This window comes from Haemaphysalis longicornis, unplaced genomic scaffold (genome assembly GCF_048455015.1).
Source record: "Haemaphysalis longicornis isolate Haplotype H1 unplaced genomic scaffold, Haemaphysalis longicornis Haplotype H1 scaffold_5, whole genome shotgun sequence".
In the NCBI taxonomy this organism is placed as follows: Eukaryota; Metazoa; Arthropoda; class Arachnida; order Ixodida; family Ixodidae; genus Haemaphysalis; species Haemaphysalis longicornis.
Window position 1 is genome coordinate 71,904,282 of NW_027526385.1, and position 21,390 is coordinate 71,925,671.

General features: G+C 49.2%; 1 protein-coding gene across 1 annotated transcript in view; it reads right to left on the minus strand.

Moving 5' to 3' along the window:
- Positions 1-10,466, minus strand: part of LOC144139760 (uncharacterized) — a 119,600-nt gene extending 109,134 nt beyond the window's left edge. The window contains exons 1-4 of the mRNA XM_077672023.1: positions 10,143-10,466; positions 9,650-9,774; positions 9,304-9,469; positions 393-563 (exon numbers count right to left, since the gene is read on the minus strand). Coding sequence (XP_077528149.1) covers positions 393-563; positions 9,304-9,469; positions 9,650-9,774; positions 10,143-10,466 — 786 coding nt within the window. The remainder of the gene's footprint in view (positions 1-392; positions 564-9,303; positions 9,470-9,649; positions 9,775-10,142) is intronic.
- Positions 10,467-21,390: the final 10,924 nt, after the last annotated feature.

Sequence of the window (21,390 nt, forward strand, 5' to 3'; positions counted from 1 at the left end):
AATATTTGCTTGAACATCTGTTGTTGTTACGTCATCGCAGACGACGTCACGAAACACACGATTTAACGGAGAATCAAAATTTTAACTCAAATTGAATAATATCCCACTCAATAAGCATTGTTTGGTCACAGACAAGCGCTGAGGACACTTTAAAACAATAAATCTTTCGAATAAAACAGACATGTATATTATCTGCATGGCACACCTAATATAACAGGTTCAGTTCCCATTAACAGCTGTCGCTATCACACATAGGCAAGGTTGAGGGGTTATTACTTTTTACTGCAGAATTAACCGCATTGAACGTAATTCGAAACTGCGGGCGTGATTCTGGTGTTTTCTAATAGTACTTTCTGTTACATCATGGCACGTTACGGAGCGTCGTCACATGCCTCGGCGATGCGTTTCTGGGTGGCGTAGAAGTTGGCGAGCATGTTCTTCAGCACGTCGTCGTCGTCGATGTCGTTGGTCGTCAAGTACTCATGGTACGCGGCCAGGTACTCCTGCTCGAAGGACTCCTTCTCGTACAGTCTGATCGGTGCGAAAAATTCGGGCGGGTCCACCTGCACCGAAGCGTGAAAGTATTAATTAGCATAGAATAATAACCGTATTAATATCATGCAAATAGGCCCCGTTTAACAGTTTAAAAAGTGGTTGTTACGAGCAAAAAGTCTGTTTGGCTTGGTTTTGCAAAATTTATGCACATGTGTTTTATGAAAGTTAGGACACAGCTGCCACGCGTGCGCTCCGGCGGCGGAGCGGCATCTATCATGAGACTGAGTGACCAAGCGCCGACGAAGTGGCCGTTACACCCTCGCCTAGCCACGTGGTACCGCAGAGGCGAGGCTCTGAGCGAGGGCAGCTGCGGCGCCTCTTTATAGCGAATCACGTGGCGTGACGTCATACTTGCCGAACTTGCGCTCTGGCGGCTCAAGGGTTACCGATGCGATGAATGACCTTGCGAAACAAGGCGTAGTAGAGATTTCGCTCTAAAAATGATCACGTAGTTGCAACTTAGTTTGATTTCTACCGTATATATGGCATTCTCTATTCCGACCACGGAGGTTTTTCTTGCGATGCAGAGGAAATTTGACATTTCCGGGTAAAGTACAATCGTTAACGGGTACTTAGACCTGGGCAGCACAAGAACGTTTAACAGCTTCGCTATATCATGCTGCCTTTGTTTAGGCACACTAGACGACATTGGGAGTATTCGCTTCACAGAGATCCGTGATACTCTTGGTAGGCACAACGCAAATTAAAGGGACTCTGCAACACCTTCGATAAACGCTTCCGCTCTTTACTTCGCGTCTGGAAGCACTGAGAAAGCTACAGTTATCGCCAGAACGGAGCGGCATTGCACCATTCGCTCGTCGCACCAGATACGCCTTCCGTTTCTGCCTTTCTCTTGTGGCTGTATTTTTAAAGCTGCTATCGAAAAGCCTTCGTTGCTGCAACTGAAGGAAAACCGGCCTACAGCCGCTACATGGCCTCAGTGAGGTAATTCGGGCAGTCAAAGAACTTCAAGGCGAGGGCAGAGAGAAAAATCTTTTGAGCAAGTTTCCAAGTTATCTAATGAGCAGAGAGCAGTGAATTTTGGCTGGGGTACTTTGCGACCATGTAATTGCGAACAATGGACCATATTCACACGATCAATCAGGTGATAGAGAAGTGCGCTGAGTATACTGAACCCCTATATATAGCCTTCATAGATTATGAGAGAGCATTTTACTCAGTCGAAAACTCAGCAGTCATTAAGGCATTACGGAACCAGGGTGTAGATGAGCATTATGTAAGAATACCAGAGGATATCAACAATGCGTCCACAGCTGCCATCATCCTTATGCGTCCACAGCTGCCATCATCCTGATGTCATTACCGGTGACATCAGCGATCACCTTCCAATCTTTGCTTTCGTTAACAATGCTGGACCAGATACCGCTTGTAGGCCGAATAATTTGAAATATCGTCGTATCGATATTAACACATTAAGCAACTTTCGGAACATGATTTCCGCAAATGACTGGAGCTACGTCTTATCACTAAATGACGCTGACAGAGCCTACGACGCTTTTCTGTCCAAAATTAAGGCCATTTATGACGCTTCCTTTCCTCTCAGGCATGCCAGGAAATGCAAAAATAGGAAACCCTGGATAACGGCAGAATCAATCCGGAAAATTAAATGTAAGAACAAGTTATACGCGCATTTCATAAGATCACGGGATCCTCAAAAACTAGATATATATAAAAAATACCGAAATCAGTTAAACCGAGAACTGAAGAGAGCAAAACTGGAGTACTTCAGCAATCTTTTCGATCGCTCTTCAAGTAACAGTGCGCGAGACCAATGGGACCAACTAAAACGCTTGCTCAACTTCGGGTCGCACAGCCAAATGGCTTCGATTGAAAAAGAAGGGGAAGTTCTGTGCGGGAAGGAACTTTCCAACCAGTTTAATCGGTTTTTTGTCAACATAACAAAAGCGTTGTGTGCACCATTAGATGTCCCTGTTAGTTATCCCTGTGGGACACCAGGCGTACAGGAAACGCTTTTTATGTTTCCAACAACAGAATCTGAAGTAGTATCAATGTTTTCAAACCTACGAACAAGTAAATCCAGGGATAAAGACGGTTTTCAAATTCACCCGTTTAAATTTGTAATTGACCTTTTGGCCCCGACACTGGTCCATATCTATAACCTATGTCTCAGTACTGGCGTCTTCCCAAAACAAATGCAAATTGCAAAGGTTGTTGCCATACACAAAGGTGGTTCTGTTTCTGACTTTTCTAACTACAGACCGGTATCTATTCTTCCAGTATTATCTAAGGCACTAGAGAAAATTATTCATAGCAGGTTATCAACTTTTTAAGTAAGCACTTTGTGCTTTCCAATTGCCAGTTCGGATTTAGAAAACAGAGATCCACTGAAATGGCATTAACGAAACAAAAAGAAATTATAATTGATGCATTTGAAGAAAAGCCCCTTGCTATCGGCATATACGTAGACTTATCCAAGGCATTTGACCTGATTGATCACTCCGTCTTATTTCAAAAGCTCAGTCACTATGGCATTCGGGGAATTGGCCTTGCTTTAATACAGTCATACCTAATGTACCGTAGACAAATGGTGTGTTTTAATGAAACCTTGTCAGACGATGAGTCCATCACGTCTGGTGTACCGCAGGGCAGCATCTTGGGACCCTTGTTGTTTCTAGTATATCTAAATGATATTTTTGATATCCCTTTTCCAGTTCATCTCGTAGCTTACGCTGATGATATTACAATGCTTGCCACAGGAAACACACTAGCTGAGTTGTCACTCTGTGGCAACCGATTTTTGGAATATTTGCGTTGCTGGTGCAATAGAAATCGTCTCAAGGTTAATACGTATAAAACGAAAGCTGTGATATATAGAGCAAAAAATAGAGTAGTAAGTGGTGACATCGAATTGCTTTTGGGAAATGACAAGATTGACATCGTGTCCAGTATAAAATCTCTCGGTGTCGTATTCTCGGAGACGCTGAATTGGGATATACAGGTTGACAGTGTTTGAGCAAAAATGAACAAATTAAATGGCTTGTTATGTAAACATAGGTTAACACTTCCCACACAAGTTAAAATGCTCATTTACAATGCATATATTGTACCTGTGGTCACTTATTGCCACACGGTTTGGGGAACGACGACAAAGTCTAATAAACAACGCCTTCATGTTGCGCAAAAAAGAGCAATAAGGCTGATAGCTAATATACCGTGGAATGCTCACACAGAAGAATACTTCAGGCAGTATAATATTCTTAGAGTAACTACCCTGTATACATATAGGCTACTTTGCATTTACAAAACTGCTGTAACAATGAACAATGCCTTCATGATAACAATCTTTAAGCTAGTGCGTCATGAACCTACTTATAATATACGGCACTCTAATCCATGGATCCTACCCCTAAGCCGCACCAAATACCGCACACAGTCATTATCTTGGAATCTACCCAAATACCTAAATATTCTCGATGGTAATAACGTTAATATTCGAATGTTTTCTACAACAACTTATATAGAATTGATGCATCTTCTTGAGCCTTCGACCGAATAGGCTCATCTAAGTAGCAATTTTACAATGAAATGTCACGATGTAATATTTTCACTGTATTTTTTTTGCCTTTACATTAGAATTGTGTAATGGTACTTGTGTGGAATTGTGTAATTGTATATATTTAAAATTGTATAACAATGTTTTTAACGATTTGAATTTCTGTAGTTGTGTACATTTTTCAAACTGTCGCGTTGCGTTTGTGCTCTAATCTCATAACTGATAAGTGGGGCGTAAGGGGTCTTCAAGCTGCATATGGCAGCTTCTTCCCTTCCGTCCTCTCTCATTGTGTACTTTGTGTACTTTGTTTGTGTACTTTGCTTGAGAGAAATAAAACATGTCACATGTCACATGTCACATGTCACATGTCCCATAAAGAGAATAGTAAAATACCTATAAGGAAGGGCGTCAGACGAGGAGACACAATCTCTCCAATGTTATTCACAGCATGTTTAGAAGAAGTATTCAGAACGTTAGATTGGGAACAGGTGGGAGTAAGGGTTAATGGAGAATACCTCAGTAACCTCAGATTTGCTGATGACATTGCCTTGCTAAGTAACTCGGGGGGCGAATTGCAAAGCATGCTTTCCGCACTGGACGAACAGAGTAGAACCGTGGGCCTGAAAATAATTATGCAGAAAACCAAAGTAATGATCAATAACCTCGGGACAGCACAGCAGTTTGGGATAGGGGGCGAGGCAGTGGGAGTGGTAAGCGAATATATCTACTTAGGCCAAGTTATGACCCCGGATCCCAACCATGAGGCAGAGATAATTAGAAGGATCAGAATGGGTGGGGTGGATTGCATACGGCAGATATTCTCATAATGAATGGCAGCCTACCATTGTCCCTGAAAAAGAAAGTGTATGACAGCTGCATCTTACCGGTACTCACCTGCGGGGCAGAAACCTGGAGGCTCACTAAGAGGGTTCAGCTTAAATTGAGGACGACTCAGCGGGTAATGGAGCGGAAAATGATAGGTGTAACATTAAGGGACAAGAAGAGAGCGGAGTGGGTCAGGGAACAAACGCGTGTTCAGGACATATTAGTAGAAATTAAGAAGAAGAAATGGACGTGGGCAGGGCATGTAATGCGAAGGCAAGATAACCGTTGGTCATTAAGGGTAACAGAGTGGATTCGTAGAGGATTCAGGGGGCGGCAGAACGTTAGATGGGCAGATGAGATCAAGAAGTTTGCGGGGATAAATTGGTCACAGTTGGCACAGGACCGGGGTAATTGTAGAATAATGGGAGAGGCCTTTGCCCTGCAGAGGGCGTAGATGGGCTGGTGGTGATGATGATGACGATGATGATGAATCTAAATATGGGGTCTGTTGGGTGACTACGTTCTGCAAGCATTTAAGATTTCAAAAAAAAGGTAGAAGAAAGTGTTACAGAGACCCTTTAAAAGGACATCCAGGGAAACGTAACGCCAAGTCACCTCAAACTCAAGGCCAGCTAGCTGAAACCATACGTCAGTCAACTGAGGCGTATTTATATGCCTGTATTTATAAGGGGGATGAAACGCAATGTCGACTGTAATGGCGCAGACGAGGCCGATCCGTCACACTGTGTCGCCCTCTAGATCGCGACTAGTTCAGTACGATCCGCTCTTAGTGAATCCCTGAACACATAAGCAACGCTCAGCAGCTTTTCCAGGCGCGGAGGGAAGAGCCTTTTGTGGTCGGTGCGCTTTACCGTGTTTCCTTTTACTGCAAATCTCCATTAAACGAGCCATGAAGGCTAACTGTGTTTAATTTGAAAGAGAAAGGCTTCAGTACCTCGCTCAGCTCCATTACAGCCACGAAAGACGTTTTTTAAATGTAAAATCGCGAAGCAGGGTTGAAACACTTTTCGAATTTCGCGCCACAAGGACGTGTTATGGGAAGAGTGATGTCATATGGACTAGCACTAAAACACAGCAATAAGTGTGTTACCTACACATTAGCCTTCAAGTGATACAAACACATCAAACTAGACACCCCACTACAATCGCCCAATCCTGTTGTTTTTTGGAGCTGGCTTAGGTGGCCAGTTGCACAAACTAGATTTTGTGACGTCATAGAAAAGTTTCTGGAAAGTGGCTAGGGAGTCGCCACAGGTTTATCGAACTTTTATTTATTTACCTTTTTTATTTATCGTTTTTTATTTACTATGTTTTATTTAACTTGCCCAGTGTTTACTCCCAAGTTTGGGATAAAATTAGTACCTTTGTTATGATTGCATTAGATATCACTGCAGCCTTTCTAACGCAGTCAGCTTGTATTTCGTCTTCACGGCCCCACTAAGCGCTGCGAATTCATGGGCTTGGTGCAGATAATTCGTCTAAAACAGCGCGCACCATCCGCTTTGCCTCACAGGCGCTTTGCATGTGCCTATTGAGGCCTGAAGGTTCTGATTTGGGGAGCTCATCGCAGCCTTAGCGCACATCTCGGTTAGCTCAGTGTGACCTGCAAGGCCGCCGCTTTGAAAGCTGCTTGCGGCTGGCCACGTCTTAATCCCACACGTCAGTTCTATGGGCAGCAGTTCGAAGCCCTAAATGACTGAAGAACCTAGAAAACTTTCCGGCAACGAGAGTGAAAGCTGTAACGAAAGGAGCCAGATGATCGGTTGATAGACAAAACCTATATTTCTGTTTCAAAATTGGCGCCAGTTTGGCACTGCCGGGAGTATTGACCCCAGAAGAGTCTAATCGAGAACGTGGACGAGTGATTATTGATACCACTACTATTAATTTTTTAGAATGTTTACCCATAAGCAATTGTACATGTGCACCCCCCACAGCTGGACTGGAGACGCAAGGACGGCCTCTCCTGCCCGGTAGTGACTCCGTAGCAAAGGTATAGCGCCTAGAATATATATTCTAGGCACTATATAGCAAAGAAAAGAATGCTTCCAGCAAGTCAAGAACGAACGCCACCTCGTGGTGATTGTTCACATGCGCCCGAACTAAATTCCGGACTCCGGTACAGAGGGCAGCACGGGCAGCAACTTCTTCGCTGACTGCGGTTTCCTCAAAACGTTTCCCAGACACATCGCGCGGAGCGCACGCCCCCTCCACGACACATCAGTTCTCTTTCCACGATCGATTGAAACTGGAGTTCGGAGCGACACAGCAACAGGTTACTACCCCGTGGTTTCCCGCGGCGGTCACGAATACCGCAAGCCAAGCTGTATATTGCATGGTTCAGTGTATTTTTCGGGTCCGCCAACAAAAACACATTTAGCTCTTCTCGAGGATGAAGGCGCCATCAGAGTTACCTGATATAGGAGTCGCGAAACGCCCCATAGGCCCCATGCTTTAAAAATTGGCCCTGCGGTTGGTCCACTGTTTTGGATCTCGTTTTGCAGTGGCGCCATCTGTTGGGGACAAAATAAACTATACAACGTGCTTCACCACTGGAAGACCTGGGCGAAAAGTGGTATTTGAGTGCTTACTTAAATTTTTTATGCCAAAGTGTCTTCAACTATTCAGGTGTTTCAACTATGCAACTATACATACGAAGCAAGAGTAGTAAAATAATTGCGACTGCAGGGTCAACCGTCGCTTGCGGCCTGTCTCGCCTGCGCGTCATCTTCGGTCTTCTGCCGGCAATAAAATAAATTAAAAAAATTAATGCCCTTCCACTCTGTGAAGCAGGATGGCCTGCAAAGCTGGACGCAGTCCACGGAGTGCACGAAACAAAGCACGTTTGTTGTAATTTGCGATGGAGCACACTTCCTAGCCACTTCCGATCGAGCACACTTTCTATTAGCTGAATGAACGTCTGAAGGATCCAAGCTGTTCTTGCAGACAAACATGGAGCTGCCTGTGTTGGCTCCCCCCCCCCCCGTGTCGTAAGCATCTTACTGTTTGTGTAACACACAAACCCAATCCGCTCTACCACTAAGGACTCCGGACGGGTCCCGATTGGCCGTTTAAGTCCGTGTTTAAACCTAGCACCAGCACAACGGACATGCCATCCATCAGTAGGACATGAAACCTACAGCTGCGCGTGCACGCCCACCCACCCTCCCTTTCACTATTCTCCACTGCAAACCTGCGCACGCGTAACCCGGAAACCGTTCATGTGCGGGCTCTTAGACGTGACAGACGCGGTCGAAAACATCTCCTGAAAGCCCTCTGAAGAAGTGATATTGGCTCACGCTGGCGTTGCAAGCGGGTAAGTTGCTGTTCATCCGGGAGGAATTTGCAGCTATTCGACGAGCTGAACTTAAGGCCGTAACGTCGGCGCCAGCAGCTTTCCTTTGTTTTTGCCCCCGTTCGCGCTTGTGTTCGGGCCAGCGATTCAATTCTTGCTCCTCTTCCTCCAAACGAACGGCGTCCATCCGTGCCACAACGACTTAAAACCTCGAAGCCTTTCAGCTCCAGTCTCGCGTACAAACATGTGGGGGCCAGGTTTCCTTCCCCCTCGTAGGCATCTTACTGCCTGTGTAAGACGTCTGCGTAACACATCAACCCACATCCGAACCACTCGATTAAGGAGGACAGCCGACTACGCGCACTGAGCCATGTAATTTCGACATCTAAATCTCCAACCAGCACAACCGGCATTTCATCGGCAGCGGCGTGCAGCCTAGCTGTGTTTGCACGCACCCCTTTTTTCCGCCTGCAAACCGCGCACGCATAAACCGTCAACCGGTGATGGCGCATAGGTAGGCAGGTACGAATAACTTTGCCGGCAACCGACGGTTTAAGGCGTCATGGCGTTGGCCAAGCGTCGACCCGGGGTTGTGCCCTGCTCTGCAATACCCCAGTTCGGCTCGTTTGTGGCGGGACGTGAGGCTTGTGCTTTTCGAGCGCACCCCGGGCCTGCTGGAAGGCCCATAGTTGAGTGTCCTTGTCTTTAGACTGCACTGCACTTTGAAGTTCGGGCGGGTATGTCCTGGAGGTAGCTTCGATCGGGAACCTGGCGCAGTCCCACATGATGTGCCATTGATCCGCCAAACCCACTGCACAAACACTGCACATACCACTCGCATAAATTTGTGAGTGAAGCACGTGTAGCACTGCGGGGCGGGGAGTGGCCCGGTCTGTATCTGCCTTAAGATGACGGCGTCCCGACTGAGTGCCGGCTGGGGAGGCGGCATTGTCCGTCGAGCTAGGCGATAACACTTGGTAACTTCGCTATAACTGGTCATTCGGTCCTTGGTTTCAAACCACCACATGGAACGGTCACTCTCGGGGGAGCGGAGGGTAAGCGCTCGTGCCACCGAATAGGCCGTCTCGTTGTGGTTCGGTGAGGATGCACACTCGCCCCCGTGAGCCGGAAACCACTTGACACGGATGCTGCTGCCGCGGTCTTGGAGCTTGAGTTTGCCCATGATGACGGCCACCGGCACGCACACTCGCCCTTTGGCAAAGTTGCGCACGGCGTTCCTCGAGTCGCTGAGCACGGTGCGACACTCGGTTTCGGAGATCGCCAGAGCGATGGCAACCTCCTCGGCGTCTGTGGCGTCTGTGCACCGCACGCTCGCAGCCGTTGTCTTGGTGCCCGTAGCCGCCGCAACGACCACTGCCGCAAAGCATTCTCGTTGGTATTCCGATGTGTCTACGTACCGGGCGTGCGGGTCTTGGGCGTGTTGCTCGGTGAGGGCCTTGGCCCGCGCCTGCCGCCGTTCTTGGTTGTACTGGGGGTGCACGTTCTTCGGGATGGGGTCCACGCGGATGTGGGCCCGCGCCTCCTAGCTGATCTCGCATGGTTGCCGGCTGGGAGCTCGCGGGTTGTAACTTAGGGACGCCAGGATACTGCGGCCCGTCTTGGTGGCAGAGAGGAGCTCCATTTGCGCGTCGAGCTGCGCCTCGGCTATTTCTTCTAGGGTGTTATGGACGCCGAGCCGTACTCATGGTCTCCGTCAAGCCCAGAGCCGTCTTGTAAGCCTGTCTGATCATCGTGTTGATCTTGGTCCTGGCGGTGACGTGGCAGTTGAGGTAGGCCGCTACGGATTCGATGTGACTGATTACGAAGGACTGGGAGGCGCACGAGGCTGTCTTCACGCATGCCCGCCCGTCGCGTCGAGACTCAGTGTATGAGCCGGATGGCGTCCATTGCCTTGGTGGTAAGCTTGTTGATGGTCTCGTCGTTGCGGCCACTCTTGTTCAGCAACAGGCCCAGGACCCTGATTTTGGAAACTTCGGGAATGTGTTGCACGGATGCAGTCACGATCTTGATGTGATCGCACTCTCTAGGAGAAGCGCGTTTCCGCCCCGGTCGCAGCGGTGTGAAGACGAACAGCTCAGATTTGGCGGGCGAGCACACTAGGCCGGTGCCTTTAAGGTGCTGCTCGATTGTGGTAACCACCGCTTGCAGCTGTTGCTCGATGCTGGCGTCGGTGGCGCTGGCCAGTGACAGGGTAATGTCATCGGCGTAGATCATGTGCCGGACGCCGCCACTGTCCTCACTACCCCGATCATGACAAGGTTGAAGAGCAACCGCGAGATGACCGAACCCTGCGGTGTACCCATGCTGCCGAGCTTGCGTTCAGGGAGCTTGAGGTCGCCGGCGTGCAGTTTCACCGTGCGGTTGGTTAAGAAGTCTTCGATGTAATTCTAGCTCGTTACCCCCATGTTGCGTCTTGATACTTGGGGTAATATGGCTGAGTGTTTGATTTTGTCGAATGCGTCTTGTAAATCGAGCCCCAGAATTACTTTGCTGTTTTGTGTCTTGTTGTCGATGATTTCTCGTTTCAGTTGCAACATGGCGTCTTGCGTGCTGAGTCTGTGCCTAAAGCCGATCATCGTGTCTGGATAGAGGCCTTCCTTCTCCAAGTATGCCTGCCATCGGGTGGCTAATACGTGCTCCAGCACTTTGCCCACGCAGGACGTCAGCGAGATGGGACGAAGGTTGCTAGTGTCAGGTGGTTTGCCCGCTTTCGGGATCAGGATCATTCTTTCCGTTTTTCACTATCTGGGGAGTTTGCCCGAACGCCAGCATTCGTTAAAGTAACGGGTTAGGGCGTCGATCGATGCATCATCGAGGTTGCGTAGCATCTTGTTGGTAACGAGGTCATGGCCGGCTGCCGAGCGGATATTGAACTCGTACAACGGTATACCCGTAGCTCTGACATGGTAATATCTCGGTCGAGCCACGTGTTGGGTAGCCCACTGTACGGCGGGTGGTTTTCCGCTGGCGTGTCCGGCAGATACTTGGCTTCCATTTCCATTGCGCCTCATGCACACATAACATCAAGGAAAAGACGCCGTGATGGCGCATACTTAGGCGTGAAAGACACCGGCGAGAATGTCGCTCGGAAGGCCTTCCAACCTGAAAAAGAAATTGGGCTCACGCCACCGTTCTTCCTGGGCAAGTTTCTGAGCTCCTTGGCGAAATGGAATTTGAGCGGAAACGGCGACGGCAAGTTTCTGTCGTTTTAGGGGGCAGCCCTTTGGCAGCCGTTACCTGGGCTTCGCGGGAGCGGTGTCTGTTTATGTCCGCGTAACCGAGTGAGCGAGCGCAGCAGCGACGAAAGAAAGAAAACGGAGAGGAGCGTCTAGCGAAGGGTGAGGTGGAGTACCACACGTGCGGCAACGGCGTCATCTCTCTCACTGTCTTTCCCTCACACATCTCTCATGCGTCCCCACCAAGGAGCACCCTCCCTCTGACACTTTCCCCAGACGCTGTTCCATTCTCCGCTAATCCAAACCACGTGACATTTGCGCGGGAGGTTCAAACACGGTTTCCACCAACATGGTCGCTGCTCTTTTGTGCTGGGCTAATCCGAACACGTGGCATTTGCGCGGGAGGTTCAAACACGATTGGCAACATGCTGGCCGGCGGTGGCGCGCTTCGTGGTAGCAGTAGAGTACCGCACGTCGCCGTGCGTTCGGTGATCACGCGAACACTTCCTCAGACGCACCAGAAATGCGCCGTTACCAAGAATACTACAGCTCGCACTGCGCAAAAATTTCATATTAGGGAGAAAAGTGATCGTCAGCGCATTTTTGACGCCCATTCGTGCTTCTGTTTATGTTTCGCAATCATCTGATAACCGCACTACCGCCGTAAGTGCCGACTGCGCAACTTGCCAAAGGGGCATCGGAGGAGGCGAGGGAGAAAATAGTTGTGAAAGACGCGTCAGCGGTGGTGAGGACGAGCCCCGGAGCGGTGCCGAGTAAATCGATGACACCGGAATGAAAACTGGGGGGGTTAGACATATATTGCTTTGCAGTAAAAGCACTGGAGGACTCTGACCTGGCGATACGTATCAAGGAGGTTGTGTAAAACTTCTGGAGTGGAAGTCTCCCACGCAGGTAGGTGAAGACGGGAAAACCAGTCGGCGGCCGTGGGCGGTGCTGTGGGCCGTAAGGGCACTTAGCTGGCAGGGACGCTGAAGCGATTCCGTGTTTTTTTTAAATACGAATGCATTTATTAGCCGGGGGTTGTCTTGCTCCGTTGGCCGGCGTGCGCCTGCATTCCTCCAGCGCGAGCGCACGTGAGCGCGCACCTCGTAGTTCTGCCTTCGTCGTCGTCGTCGTCGTCGTCGTCGTAAATCCGAATGCATTTCTTAGTCGGGGGTTGTCGTCCTCCGTCGGCGTGCGCCCGCAGGTGTTATCTCTCCGCCGAGCCGGTGGTGTGGACGTGTTCGTCAAGCGCTACTTGCCCTTCAGCGAAGAACTGCGACAACAACGACAGGCGTCACTCCTCGTCCTCGATCGCAGTGTCTGCCCGAGTGCTACTGCTGTGGCTGATGACGCCGTCAACGAATACTACTTTGCTCGAAGCGGCAAGGACGGCGAATACTGCGGTGTTAGTCTCGTGTCTAACGTGTATGGGAACTTGATATCGCACGCCGTTGCCACGTCTCCCGTTGGAGACACGTCTCCGTACAAGGACTTGTACACCCTTGCCTACACCGGAGACGGAGTCTTTGTGGTGACCGTGTACCTCGCGCCCAACCTCGCTCGAGACGCCGTTGCCGCGCAGCTGGACGCGGCTATGGAAAGTGTGCGCGTGCGCTGCAAACCCTCTGACCCCATAGTCTTGGTTGGCGACTTCAACGTTGACGTGCGCAAGAAGAGTGGCGAGTGGCTGGTCGAGTACATGCAGACCAGGCACTCTATGCATTGTCTCTCTGCCGGCTTCGACACGTGCCCCACTACCATTCACGGGAGTTGCATTGATCTGGTCTTTACGCGAAACTGTGACGCGCGTATGCTTCTCAAAGACCCTTTGACCGTGCACTTTAGCGATCACAAGGCAGTGATTGTGGCCGTCAGGTACAACGATAACACAAACAGGGGCTGATGAATAAATGATTACGTTCACACTCTCGTCATTAATTACGCCATTACTCGCAACACACTCATCGGTATACCCAATGCATTCGCATTTCTCCACGATTTCCTTCGGGGAGGTGCGGGAGAATTTTTTTGTTTACATAATAGAGAACGATTGCTAAGTTGGCTTTGCCGATGAGGATATTCGAAAAACGGAAGCTTAATTTTACCTTACGCGCATGTTATTGACATGATTGGCAAGTTACTGACCGCGAAATGTTCCGCTTAAGCTCGCCGACCACTTGTCTGAGCAATCTTCTTGTTTTTGATAATTTGACTACCTCATGTTTTCCTGTCAAGAATTTTAGATTTGTGCGTGCCTTAAATTTGTAATTCTTGTAGAATCTTTTTTTTTATTTTTGGGACGACATTCCCGTTTTTTCACTGTCTACGTGGATTCGATTCTGGTTTCTGTACGTTTTCTTTCTTTCTTTTGCTTTTTTGTATGTTATATTGAACATTGCACTGCACATTGCCATATGCCCTTCCTTGTGTAGTGCCCTTGGATGTGTAAGGATGAAATAAATGAAATGAAATGAAAGGATTCAAGAAGCGATTTAGCGTTTGCATCTCTTTTGGGGAGGGGGGGGGGGGGGAGCCGCCGCCGTGGTAAGTAACCTAGGTTCGGGATAATGACACCACTCCTGCTTTCATTTAAATAAACGTTTGTTCGGTTATCTCTACGGTCGCCCGTTGATCCTTAAAATTACGTCATGTTTCACGCAATGCAAAGAAACAAAGCCTGAACATGGCTTATATTGCCTGCATTTAACGCTGGAAAGTGCGGGACACCTGTATTCTAGCGTGCTTAGTTGACTCCTGCTTCTTCTGGCACCAGTGCCTGAATTAATCAATGTTAGCTACGCAACTCTCACACCCAAACAATCGTTGTCGAAAGAGTGTAGCGAGTTTACTTGTTTTTTGGGACTGCAGAAAGTAATGAGTATATTGCAGTGTTCGTATGTTTTTCACATGCAAGTGTTCCGGTTGATACAACATCACCACTGATTGCACATGTACAATGCCAAATTAAGTATCACGCTTAGTTTCTATGCGGCCCACACTTTTAAATGTCTGGTTTCAATTCATTCGCTGCCGCTTCGAGCCTTTCCTTGTATATTACAAAGGGTATGAGGCGTACACTGAAGCTCGTGAGAGCAGTTTGTTTACCCAGGGTACACAAACAATATCCTTAATGCGGTACACAAAAAAACATGAGGCGCATTTAAGGGACTTCGTTTCGAAGTGAATTTAACACAGTCGGTCACCGCCTCTCGGCTTCGAGTTACCGTGAATAGCAGCACGTTCTCACGCAAAACGAAGCGCTTCATTTTTAGGAGGCAAGGGACTAGGCCAAATGTGCATATTTTACGTTTGGATACAAAAGCACGATGCTTCCGGCGTTTTACCTGTTCATTTCATCTAGTTTTCAGTAGACGGCGCTAACTGTCAAGCAAGCGAGAGTTTCATTCCTTTATTTCAGTACAGAAGTGACAAATTCCCAAAATAAGCAAGCTAGGCCGTTTGGGGCATTCTCATGTATCTGTACACATTTCCGTGCAGGTACAGGATCTTTAATCCCGTGGGTGAAGTAGAAGTACCATGGGAATGTTAGCAGGTGAGTCACGCTTAAAGGTCTTTCAATGTCAGGATTCTGCCTTCATCGCACGTAAGGAGCAAGTGCCCCAAGAAAATTTTGATATGAAACTCAACGATGAACTGCCTCTTCCACTGGAAGATTAGCGTCAACTCTTTCGTGAGGGAGGTGCACCCGCTAGTGAAACACACGGCGTGACGTAAAAGTGCGGGAATTATGAACTCACATAACACGTTGCACCCCTCCGAGTCACTGTGGCGAACGGCGTCATGGGGTACAAGCCCTCGCCAGCTGCTTTCATGGCTCCAATGCTCGAGACCGTGAGCAGTTTGCTGAACAGGCGGACGACATCGTAGTCCCAGGCTGTAATCGTGGAGAAGAAGAGGAGTAGAAAAACTATCAAAACATTTCCGGAAAATTTTAGGGAAAATTTGAGAGCAAGGATTTCAATTTCTAGTCGCGGTCTCCTCCCCGCTCCCACCCATTCGTCGCCTGGTCTTCTCCCCTCTCTGTAATTCGTTCAGTACCCGGTCAGTTCCAAGGTTACGACAAAAAGAGCGAAAAACTCAACGGTTTGGTAAAAACGATTACGCTGCCTCCTACCGCGAAATTTGGGCGCAGCGCTAGCTGCCGTCTTCTCTGTAACGGTGCATATGTGCTGCGTCTCAGGAAGGGATCGCGTGATCAGCGAACGCACGGGGGCGCGCGCTGCTGTGACGTTATGTCGCAAGCGCGTCGCTGCCACCGGAGAGCATGCCGTTGCAAACTTGTGTTTGAACCTACCGCGCAAATGTCACGTGGTTCAGATGAGCTACGAACGGGGGAGGAGCGTCTGCCGAACTTATGAGGGGGAGGGCGCTCCTTGGCCGCGACGCATGACAAAAGTGTGAGGGAAACGAAGGGGATAACAGCCAAGGTAACCAAAAAAGAGGCAAGGCAAATTGAAACGAATACATGGAGGGAAAAATGGAAGCTAAAACGTCGTTAGAGATGTACAGGGCTGAGAAATTGAACATCAGAAAGGAAAATTTCTACGATAATTCCCAGGGCAGTGCTTTGCTTTTTGAGGCTAGAGCAGGTTGCCTGCGAACTAAGAATTTTGTGGGGAAGTACTCACAAAATGATGGGGTATGTGTGGTCTGCGGAAAAGAAACAAACTATGCGGCACATGAATGTTAGAATGTGAGGGTATCCATCCAAATCTACATGAAGGGAATATTGGGCTTCCAGAAGCCCTAGGATTTAAGGGTATCAGAGAGGAAGTTAACTTCAAGGCTGTCGAGGGGACGAAAAGAAGATTAGAATGCTGGTGGACGAAAAGCAGAGGGGAATATTGCCTAGGACAGTTACAACCTGTAACAGGGAAAAGAAAGTATTTCGGGCCTAATAAGCTTTAGTGCCTGCCCTAAGCAGCGCTAGTATTAAACCAAGAGTGTAAAACATGGTTATATTAGTCCTTTTTGGTAAGATGACATGTCATCACCCCGCTTCAAAGGGGAAACCAACAGCAATCATCATCATCATCATCATCATTAGATATGACGCCATAGCAGCGCGTGCCGCCCTCCTCCTCACACTTTCGCCAGTACCTCCTCTCCATTTTCTTTCTGCATGATGGTGAGAAAACTTTATGTTGCCCAAACTGGGGGAGGAAAGGGGACGAAAGGGAGTGTTCGACGGTCCTTCCCCGTCAGATGACGGCCAGGAGCCAGTGAGCTCTAGCGGCATCTTCGGCCAGTTGGACAAGGCTGCGTTGAGTCTCTTGGTCGCAGCTGAGCAACACGGCCTCCCATTGATCTAGAGTACTTATCCCTATTGTCTGTGATGTGTGTTGTGGTTTCTGGGGACAGGCCCATATGATGTGCTGTAGGTTGGCTCGTTCGGAGCACCATTTTCATGGCTCTTGGTAAAGGTCTGGGAACAGGCGGCTAACGGGTACGGGGTTAGGAAAGGTGTTGGACTGCAAGAGTCGCCAAGCCACAGATTGACACTGACTGAGGGAGGGATGCGCCGCAGAGTATTTCAGGCGGCCTAAGCGATAGGGAGAGGTGATATCTCTATACGTCACAAGCCTGTCCCTGCCCCCGTATTTAGCGATTGCTCATCAAGATGAGGTGGTTTCGGTAGCTGAAACCTCGGGCTGCTTCGTGAGCATGTTCACTACCTGGCAAGGACGAATGTGCTGGCGTCCATATAAGGAAAACCTTGCGGAGTTTTGACCCAGCAAAGGGTTGAAGAAGGCGCTGCGCTTGGGGTGAAATTCTACCCTTCTCAGAGTTTCTAATCGCTGTTCTCGAGTCAGTCACAATTATTTTTGTGGCTGTGGAGGATATGGCAAGTGCAATGGCGGCTTCCTCCCCGTCTCTGGGTGAATTGTACAAATTGAACAAGAGGCAGCTGAATTACCCTGCTGATCCACTGCCACTATGCATTCTCATGGCCGCTCTGTCTCGGTATTCCGCGGCGTCGACGTAAAACACTTGTTTCTCCTCTCGGAGGCGGCGGTGGAGAGCGCCGCCCTGCCTAGGCGACGATCAACGTTGTATACCGGGTGCATATTTCGAGGAATGGGAGATGTACAGATATGCTCCCGCTGTGAGTCAGTAAGCATCATCTTCTCCCCATGCTGGGAGGTGTAAGTAATGTGGAGCTGTTGAAGGATAGTGCGCCCCGTTGCGCTTCTGGAGCGCCGTTGAAGTTGTGCTATTCTCTGAGCCTCAAGAAGCTCTTTGAGGCTATTATGGATATCCATTACTTCGAAATGTTCAGTAGATGTTGTGATGATTCCAACCGTCTGTTCCAATAATGCAGTTATGTGTTATGTCTATCTTGTTCAGCTTTTTTGAGAGCCAGAAACGGCGGGACATCAGTAATTCGGCTGATAATAAATGCCTGCACAAGCCGTACGAGGATCACATCTTTGAGGCCATGAGGCCTATTCGCGATGCGAGAAATGAGGTAACTAATTTGTGTCGCGCTCGAGCGTAGTGATCGAATGGTTTCTGATTTGTAGCCGTCAGCTTGTATTCTGAGGCCTAGTACCCTGGTGCACGGAAGTTGAGGAATGGTGTGCCCTTGTACTTGCAGGTGAATATCTGGGGTAGCTTTAGGGCGTCTGCACCAGCAAATTCAAGGTTGGTAGAGGAGGAGTACTGACTTTTGCAGAAAACACGCAAGACCTTGAGGGGTTACGTAATCACGGAGGATGTCAACAGCTTGTTGGAGCGTCTCTTGAATGTCGCCATTCCCTCCTCGAGACATCTATAACGTGACATCATAGGCATATCAACTATGTTGAAGGCCTGGCAAGGAATTAAGTAGCTGCGGAAGTTTTATCGTGGCCACCATGAAGAGGAAAGGGGAAAACGGAGCCCTGTGGAGTTCCCCTAATGCCCATCCTAATAATGTCTGATTGTAGTCCGACAACGACGAGTCGGGCTGTGCGGTTGGAAAGAAAAAAACTTTGATGTAATTGTGGACTCCTTGAAGCACGACGCGAACAGCAAGGTTAGCCAGGATAGCGTCGTGGCGCACGATGTTGAAGGTCTTAGATCTAGAGTAAGAACGGCCCTGGTGTCCAGCGAAGAGAAGCCGTAGCCATCGATTATCTCGTGTTTGAGGCGTAACATGACGTCTTGCGTGAAACGTCCGGCACGAAAGCCAACCATGGGGTGTAGATAGAGGAGCGTGTTTTCCGTACAGGGATTACGGCGAGCGAGCACAACGTGCCTAAATAATTTTCCTACACTTGATGTTATCGAGATTGGCTTGAGGTTGCCAACTGAAGATTTTTTCCTTGTTTAGGAATCATTGTGATTTTGGCTTTTTTCTATACGGCGGGAATGGCGCCCTGCTCCCAACAATTATTCGTGTACTTCGTTAGGGCCTCTACCGATCTATCGTCAAGGTTACGGAGGATCTTGTTAGCAATTCCGTCAGGCCCAGGCGCCGATTTAGTGCGCAGACCTTGAATGGCAGCGCGAACCTCTGCTATCCTGATAGCCCCATCAAAATCAGGATTGATTGGGATTCCCCGTGTACTCAGGAAGGGGGTCGGGCGTGCTGGGGCTAATATAGCGTGCCTGGATATCGCGCAATAAGTCGCTGTCAGTGCCCTCGAAACCGCGCAACAGAGCTCGAAGGTTGCTACGTTGGATACGCCTGCTGTTTTCGGGATCAAGAAGACTTCTAAGGGTGTTCTAGGTCCTGGCTACACCCATTTGGCTTTCCATACAATTACAGGTTCTGTGCCAGTTTTGTCGCGTAAGGTGGGTAGCATATTCTTCGATTTCCCTGTTGAGGCGAGCAAGCCGTCGACGTAGTGGGCGATTTAGATTTGGTTCCTGCAGACGGGCTTGTATACTATACATAGCCTCCCACATATGGAGGTGCTTAGTGACTATGCTGGAGCTGAGCCACCTTGGGAATGATCTTCGTGGCAGTGTTTACATGGTCATTTAGCTCGGCTATCCAAGTTTCGATGTCCTGAATGTTAGTGGGATACAACTCAGCCGCCACCTCCCGAAGTTGGCGGAAAGTATGCCAGTTTGCGATTCGAAGCTGCTTTCCGAGATGGCGGGCGGACCTAAAAGGATCGTTATGGACGAGATCTAATGGTCGCTGCAAAGGTACGTGTTCTGCCAGATGGTATTTCGCGAGCTTTTTATGGAAGTAAGATAAGGGGTATAATCGTTGGGGACACTGTTGCGAATGCTCGTTGGGTAGGTTGTATCGGTAAGAAGAGTTGTTGAGCTTCCTGCCATAAAAGTCTGCCTTTTGGTGTCTCTTTTATCTCTAAAGTGCTGAGAGTTAGAATCACCTACAATAAACAGAGTCTGGTTTTGGCGATATCTAGTGTTTTTCAGAAAAGCTGTGCGAAATTGTGATGCTTACGGGGACTGTAGACATTTAAAATAAAGAAACTACACCCCCCCCCCCCCCCCCCCCCGCGCTTCCTGTCAGAGGGGAGTTCGAGCACAACATGTTCGACGGTGTCGACAGCGGTAGAATGCGGAATGGCCGGTATATTGCGTTGGACAAGAGTAGTAACCCAAATTTACTTGATACCGGGGAGGTCAGCTCTGACAGAGCGACGGCCACATAGTTTAGCCAGGCCGCCAGACTCTTGGAGTGCAATAACGTCCGTTTCTGCAAGGGTTAATGTGTTTAGGTATTGCCGAAGGATTCCTCGTTTGGGCCAAAACCCTCGACAATTCCACTGCCCGATTCGGCATTCTTTATGATGACTGGTCCGCACCAGGATGACTGCCGGGAGGGTCAGGGGTCTTGTGTCCTTCGCTGACGGGGGCCGGAGATAAGGCTTTAATTTAGGGGGACAAGCCTCAGAGGCTTGTCTAGGAAGCGCGTATGTATTCTCTGGAGCCATACCTTTGTAGTGCAGTTTCGCGTGTTGTTTGGGGAGTGTCTCTGCCAGTGTGGAGTTCATACTTTCCAACCTGGCAATTCGGTTTTTATTTTAGATTCTTTCTCTGAGATTTTCTTGTTGAGGCGGAGTGCTCAAGGGTAACTCTGCTTTTCGCTTGGTAAGGGGACTGTCTTCTTCTGAGGCACAGACTACCGCTACAGATAGAGGCCAACACGCAACTGAGGCAGGTGCGTCCGCTGCAGCAGCGGATTGCTGCGACTGCCCTGTGGAGGAATTAAAGCGAGCGTGGAGCTGAGCATTTTCCGCCTTCGAGCAATTGTTTAATGCGTGTAATCACCTCCTCAAAGGAGGGAGTTGCGCCGGGTGTTATGCTTTTGATGTGTGTGTGTGTGTTTGCACTGTGTTGAGCGTGCTGAGAGGCCAGAGATGCCCAGCCGGTGGCACGGAGGCGTCGACAATAGAGTTTTAGCAGTCCGTCTGTTCCGTCATGTACGTAGTTACCGGGTTGATCGGGGCGCGACTGCGCCTGCGTGATCGGAAGGGCGAGGAGGTATGGCGAGGAGGTGCACCCCACCGTGACGAATGCGCGGACATGGCGAAGGCCGGCCTGTGGAACCAATCCCCCTACCGTGACGAATGCACAAGGGCCCAGACAGGTCCCGTTCAACACGGTAACTACGTGCACGACGGAACAGCCGGACTGCTGAACCTCTCTAATGGGACTTGAGCGGGAAGCGGAACGGGATGCTTCACTATGTCCTCCCTTACGGCGGAATTCGGAACGCTGTTAGGCCCCGGGTGTAGAGGGCGGAGCCTGGGGAAGGAGCTGGAGCGACCTCGGTGCTGTTTCGCGTGCTTGTCACACCACTGGGCACTGGTGAAACCTCCTTGCTGGCGATCGGAGACGTCCGATGGATGCTGAGGTCCTCGTTGATCTCATTGCTGTCGCGACCATTCGCGCTGGCTGAGCACATAGGGGGTCTTGCATCTTTGACGACATTTTTTGTCTTTTTCTTTCCCACATATGGCAAATTTGATTTC